Source organism: Tachypleus tridentatus, chromosome 1, assembly GCF_004210375.1.
Source record: "Tachypleus tridentatus isolate NWPU-2018 chromosome 1, ASM421037v1, whole genome shotgun sequence".
NCBI classification, from domain to species: Eukaryota; Metazoa; Arthropoda; class Merostomata; order Xiphosura; family Limulidae; genus Tachypleus; species Tachypleus tridentatus.
The window spans coordinates 5,003,130-5,010,664 of NC_134825.1; the positions used below are offsets into that span (position 1 = coordinate 5,003,130).

General features: G+C 35.0%; 1 protein-coding gene across 1 annotated transcript in view; it reads right to left on the minus strand.

Annotated features, from left to right (window-relative positions):
• LOC143233644 (tolloid-like protein 2) overlaps positions 1-3,322 on the minus strand; it is a 99,994-nt gene extending 96,672 nt beyond the window's left edge. Inside the window, exon 1 of the mRNA XM_076470140.1 lies at positions 2,601-3,322. Within this exon, the coding sequence (XP_076326255.1) occupies positions 2,601-3,114 (514 nt within the window). The 5' untranslated portion in view covers positions 3,115-3,322. The remainder of the gene's footprint in view (positions 1-2,600) is intronic.
• Positions 3,323-7,535: the final 4,213 nt, after the last annotated feature.

A 7,535-nucleotide genomic window follows, 5' to 3' on the forward strand; every position in this document is an offset into this window, starting at 1 on the left:
GGATCATGCTGTAGTTGTAGAGCTAGAAAGGTATGAATTGTACAATGTTTATAATACTAGAAAGATAAGGATCTTCCTGTGGTTGTAGGGCTAGAAAGGTATGAATTATACAGTGTTTATAATACTACAAAGATAAGGATCATGCTGTGGTTGTAAAGCTAGAAAGGTATGAATTATACAATGTTTATAATACTAGAAAGATAAGGATCATGCTGTGGTTGTAAAGCTAGAAAGGTATGAATTGTACAATGTTTATAATACTAGAAAGATAAGGATCTTCCTGTGGTTGTAGGGCTAAAAAGGTATGAATTATTTAGTGTTTATAATACTAGAAAGATAAGGATCATGCTGTGGTTGTAAAGCTAGAAAGGTATGAATTATACAGTGTTTATAATACTAGAAAGATAAGGATCATGCTGTGGTTGTAAAGCTAGAAAGGTATGAATTATACAATGTTTATAATACTAGAAAGATAAGGATCATGCTGTGGTTGTAAAGCTAGAAAGGTATGAATTATACAATGTTTATAATACTAGAAAAATAAGGATCATGCTGTGGTTGTAGGGCTAGAAAGGTATTGATTATACAGTGTTTATAATACTAGAAAGATAACGATCATGCTGTGGTTGTAGGGCTAGAAAGGTATGAATTATACAGTGTTTATAATACTAGAAAGATAAGGATCATGCTGTGGTTGTAGGGCTAGAAAGGTATGAATTGTACAATGTTTATAATACTAGAAAGATAAGGATCTTCCTGTGGTTGTAGGGCTAGAAAGGTATTGATTATAGAGTGTTTATAACATTAGAAAGATAAGGATCATGCTGTAGTTGTAGAGCTAGAAAGGTATGAATTGTACAATGTTTATAATACTAGAAAGATAAGGATCTTCCTGTGGTTGTAGGGCTAGAAAGGTATGAATTATACAGTGTTTATAATACTACAAAGATAAGGATCATGCTGTGGTTGTAAAGCTAGAAAGGTATGAATTATACAATGTTTATAATACTAGAAAGATAAGGATCATGCTGTGGTTGTAAAGCTAGAAAGGTATGAATTGTACAATGTTTATAATACTAGAAAGATAAGGATCTTCCTGTGGTTGTAGGGCTAAAAAGGTATGAATTATACAGTGTTTATAATACTAGAAAGATAAGGATCATGCTGTGGTTGTAGGGCTAGAAAGGTATGAATTATACAGTGTTTATAATACTAGAAAGATAAGGATCATGCTGTGGTTGTAGGGCTAGAAAGGTATGAATTATACAGTGTTTATAATACTAGAAATATAAGGATCATGCTGTAGTTGTAGGGCTAGAAAGGTATGAATTATACAGTGTTTATAATACTAGAAAGATAAAGATCATGCTGTGGTTGTAGGGCTAGAAAGGTATGAATTATACAGTGTTTATAATACTAGATAAGGATAAGAAAGATCTTATACAGTATTTATAATACTAGAAAGATAAGGATCATGCTGTGGTTGTAGGGCTAGAAAGGTATGAATTATACAGTGTTTATAATATTAGAAATATAAGGATCATGATATGGTTGTAAAGCTAGAAAGGTATGAATTGTACAATGTTTATAATACTAGAAAGATAAGGATCTTCCTGTTGTTGTAGGGCTAGATAGGTATTGATTATACAGTGTTTATAATACTAGAAAGATAACGATCATGCTGTGGTTGTAGGGTTAGAAAGGTATGAATTATACAATGTTTATAATACTAGAAAGATAAGGATCATGCTGTAGTTGAAGGGCTAGAAAGGTATGAATTATACAGTGTTTATAATACTAGAAAGATAAGGATCATGCTGTGGTTGTAAGGCTAGAAAGGTAAACATTATACAGTGTTTATACAATTAGAAAGATAAGAATCATGCTGTTGTTGTAGGGCTAGAAAGGTAAACATTATACAGTGTTTATACTATTAGAAAGATAAGAATCATGCTGTTGTTGTAGGGCTAGAAAGGTAAGGATAATATAATGTGTTTTATGCTAGAAAGGTAAGTCATACATTGTTTTTAGTGCTAAGAAGATTAGTTTTGTAATACTATTCTTACTTTAAATGACTACAAAACACTAATTTGCAGAAGTGTGAGTTCGTAACATTTTAACTGTGTAATATCGCTCTGATTTCCGATGATAAAAGACATTAGTAAAAGATCGTTACTACTATAATAGGTACTATTATTGAAATTTATTAGATGGATTTTGCGCAAAGCACAATCAGTCGTCCGTAAGTTTTAACTTATAGACTACAGGGAAGACAGCTAGTCAAAGGCAACTCTCTCATTACCCCTGCCTGTCTCTTTCCATCTATGACACACTGACACTTACAGCGATGTTTCTATTAGTGGTAACATGACGCAAACCTCAGATCCACAGTCAGGTTATAAGGCCACTTTAGGTCCGATTAATTGACATCAAACGTCTTAATTAAGGCTAGTAAAATACCGGATACATTATCGTAACGAATTGCCTAACACTTTAATAAACTAGAAAGTATTGAAAAAAATTGAGACTTAACGTCACAGGCAAAGAACCATTTGAGGTTATCTGTAACAAAAAACCATTTGAGGTTATCTGTAACTTACGTGTGACCCCTGATGGGTTATATCCACACAGCTTTTCTCCGGCCAAGTCAATGTAGTCCTTATTGCATCCTGCGCTGACTTCCAAGTCTAAAACGTTGAATAAGAAAGTCACGGAACACCACCTTGAAGAGTTCCTGAGGACCTTGTACTGGCAGTCCAGATTAGAACGATAGTTGTTTGGAAACGATGGACTTTTGATGACAGTCAACTCATTTCTGGTGGACACCTGGCATTCGGAAATCAAACTTTCTTCTGTGTAGACTGAAGTGGTCACTTGGTCAGCAGTCTGGGTGTATATATCGGACATCACCGACGTGTTGTTAACTGGTTCCACCAAAGGAAAACTGTTATCCAAGTCAGGATCGCGTATGTCGAAGACCGGAATTAGAAGAGGGTCTGAGCCGTTATGAGAGTCTCCATTCTCCCTCAGTCCGTCGGTGAGGTTGATGTAGTAGAGAAAGCCGTAAGACCACGTTAAGGAGAGAACAATAAACCGGAAAACTGGCTCGAACATAGTTGATGATTAATAATAATAATAATAAGAAGAAAACGCGATTATAAAACTGTGATAACTACAGACGAACGAGTCTCTGCACGAGCTTCCTGACACGCGATGTTCTCGTGCGGTCTCAGTTCAGACAAATACCGTCAACAACTATCGATTGATGGACACAACTTGGAAGTGTAAGCCTCGCCAACAACAAGAGTTTTCTGCGCCAAGCGTGTATGTGCTAAAAATGACGCAACTGTTCGTAATACGGTTATAAAGTATCAAAGAACTGTTCACCTGGCGGAATGTTTTTACACTTTAATCCTATAAAAAGGAAGTAAGAGAAAAAAAAAAAGAAAAATCTCACTTCTCATGTACGTGTTTTCTTATAGCCACATCGGGCTATCAGCTGAGTCCACCGAGGGAAATCGAATCCCTGATTTTAGCGTTGTAAATCCGTAGACTTACTACTGTACCAGAGGAGGATTCTCATGTATTCCACCCTACCTTAAAATCCCTGCATGTTGACATGTGACGTGCATGATGTTAAATAAACAGTATTATTCGTAAAGAATAAATAAGTTATACTGAACATGTTGTCTCTTCAGTGTTTCTTCAGTAAACAATTCCCCGATATGCTTGTACAATAACGTGAAACATTAAACAGATCAATTGTAAACAAAGACAAAAATATTGTATAATTGTAAGATAATATGATTTATAATATCATATTATATAGGATTCATTATAAGATTGTTGTATTCAATATCGCATTTTAACAATTATACTAAACAATGGTTTAATTGTGAAAAGTTCATTGTAGTTCACCGTTGTGTGAAGTAATATTGTGTTAACTTCACTGTTAGAGTTTTTTTATTGTTCCATCACCCTATTAATAAACGTAAGTTGATAGCAATACTACGGTAGTTAATAAATGAAAGAAATTACCCAATTAATAAAGGAAATTGTCGATAGCAAAATTACTATAATTAATGATAGTGGATATTTAAACACTGATAATACTACGTTTTAAAAAAGAACTGTTATTTTAAATGTTGGTAAAACAACTTTAAAAATTAAAAACCTCGTTTATAAAACTACAATATTTTATCACTTTGGTATAAATGTAGATCTAGGCTTAACGTATACATTAGTTCGTTTTTTTACATACGAATTACAAATTAATCTGTGCAAGAATGATCTAATTATTAATAAATTGTATAATTTTAACTATAATAAATAAAAAAACATTTTCACTTTTCCTTTCACAGGATGTCAGGGTTGGACCAGGTGGTTAGGGGCACTCGACTCCCAGTCTGCCGTGAGAACATTAAAAGTGACAGACAGTTCCACTCTTCGTCAGTTAAAGAGCAGCCCAAGAGTTGGGGATAGGTAATGATGATTAGCTACCTTCCCAGTAGTCCTTTCACTGCTAGATTATGGACGCCTAATGCAGATAGTGGCCCGGCACGGCCAAGCGTGTTAAGGCGTTCGACTCGTAATCCGAGGGTTGCGGGTTCGAATCCCAGTCGTACCAAACATGCTCGCCTTTTCAGCCGTGGGACGTTATAATGTGACGGTCAGTCCCACTATTCGTTGGTAAAAGAGTAGTCCAAGAGTTGGCGGTGGGTGGTGATGACTAGTTGCCTTCCCTTTAGTCTTACACTGCTAAATTAAGGATTACTAGTACAGATAGCCTTCGAGTAGCTTTGCGCAAAATTCAAAAAACAAACTAGTGCAGGTAGCAATCATGTATCTTTGCTTCAAACGATGTTAAAGATTTTCCTGTTCTTTTCCCCAGAGTTAGTGAAATTTGTAAAATCCGGTTTGGGCCATTAAATCTGTTCAGATTATTTTGTTTTGACAGCTTTCGATACTCGTTTGTGAACGATTTCCTTTACAGCATTGATCTTTTTCCTTCCAGACAGACCAGTCATTCCTGTCCTTAATAAGAGTCACCATCTTTAGATTAAATATAGGTCAGTCATTCCTGTCCTTAATAAGAGTCACCATCTTTAGATTAAATATAGATCAGTCATTCCTGTCCTTAATAAGAGTCACCATCTTTAGATTAAATATAGATCAGTCATTCCTGTCCTTAATAAGAGTCACCATCTTTAGATTAAATATAGATCAGTCATTCCTGTCCTTAATAAGAGTCACTATCTTTAGATTAAATATAGACCAGTCATTCCTGTCCTTAATAAGAGTCACCATCTTTAGATTAAATATAGACCAGCCATTCCTGTCTTTAATAAGAGTCACCATCTTTAGATTAAATATAGACCAGTCATTCCTGTCCTTAATAAGAGTCACCATCTTTAGATTAAATATAGATCAGTCATTCCTGTCCTTAATAAGAGTCACCATCTTTAGATTAAATATAGACCAGTCATTCCTGTCCTTAATAAGAGTCACCATCTTTAGATTAAATATAGACCAGTCATTCCTGTCTTTAATAAGAGTCACCATCTTTAGATTAAATATAGACCAGTCATTCCTGTCCTTAATAAGAGTCACCATCTTTAGATTAAAATAAAAAGATTATGGACATGTCAATAATCGTCTGATAAAACATAGAGATAATAAAAGTGTTACTACATTCTGATAAAACCACATATTATGGAAATGTCATTACATTCTGATAAAACCACATATTATGGAAGTGCTTTTACATCCTAATAATAGGCCCGGCATGGCCTAGCGCGTAAGGCGTGCGACTCGCCCTCCCAGCCGTGGGGGTGTATAATGTGACGGTCAATCCCACTATTCGTTGGTAAAAGAGTAGCCCAAGAGTTGGCGGTGGGTGGTGATGACTAGCTGCCTTCCCTCTAGTCTTACACTGCTAAATTAGGGACGGCTAGCACAGATAGCCCTCGAGTAGCTTTGTGCGAAATTTCCAAACAAACATCCTAATAAAACCACGTATTATGGAAGTGATTTTACATTCTGATAAAACCACGTATTATGGAAGTGTTTTTACATTCTGATAAAACCACATGTTATGGAAGTGTATTTACATTCTGATAAAACCACATATTATGGAAGTGTTTTTACATTTTGATAAACCACATATTAATGAAGTGTTTTTACATTCTGATAAAACCACATATTATGGAAGTGTTTTTACATTTTGATAAACCACATATTATTGAAGTGTTTTTACATTCTGATAAAACCACATATTATGGAAGTGTTTTTATATTCTGATAAAACCACTTATTATTGAAGTGTTTTTACATTCTAATAAAAATAAAGATTATGATGCTGTCGCCATATTGAGATAAAATAAAGTAATTTTAAGACATTATTCTCTTGAGATAAAAAGAAACGTTATGGGAGTGTCACTGACTTGTGATTAAAGGAAAGACCTTGGTAGTGTTAACATCTTCAGACAACAAGTGGTGAGACCTTGGTAGTGTTAACATCTTCAGACAACAAGTGCTGAGCCATAGAAATATTAAATGGTGTATTTTAGTTAAAGTGTCTTGAACAAGTGGCATTATACGTTGATATATATATATAGGTAATGTATGGAATTATTGCTGGTATTTTATGGTAGAACAATAACACGTTTGAAATCATTGCATGTATACACTGCTGGCAAAAATCTTAAGGCTAATGAATATAAATAAAAATATGCATTTTACGTTGTTAAACTCAACCACTTATTTCAGTAGAGCTTCGAAAGATGAAAATAAGAAAAGAGAAAATAAAAATAAAACTGTTTTTAATATTTAATAGGGAAAATGTGAACACTATGAAATTAGCCTGAATAGTAGCTGGTCAAAAGTTTAAGACCATACTGAAACGAAGTGTTAATCGGTAAACACGTAACGAAATTTAGACATTTGTGTTGAAGCATTAGCGTTGTCAACATCTTCCACTGACATTTCCTGTGTTACATTGGGTAAAAACACGGTAGAATTGTTGAGCTACAAAAGCAAGGTCTCTCTCAATGTGTCATCACTGGTGAGATTGGGTGTAGTAAAACTGTTGTTGCAAATTTCTTTAAAGACCCTGAGGGATACGGAACGAGAATCTCAAGTGGTCGGCCCAAGTAAATTTCGCCGGCGTTGAGCAGGAGGATTCGACGAGTTGTCTGTTAAGACACCAGCCGATCTTCGAACCAGATTAAGGTCCTTACGGACGCAGAATGCAGCTTAAGAACAATAAGACGGCATCTACAATAGAAAGGCTTTAAAAACCGTAAACGTCTTCAAAGGCTATTCCTCCTTCCACACCACGAAACAGCTTGTTTATACTTTGCTGAGAAGCACCAAGCATGGGACGTAGAAAAGTGGACGAAAGTTTTGTTCTCTGATGAGAAAAAAATTTAACCTGAATAGTCCAGATGGCTTCCAACGCTACTAGCACAATAAGGATATCTCACCGGAGACATTTGCTACACAACAAAGTGGAGGAGGTTCCATCATGATCTGGGG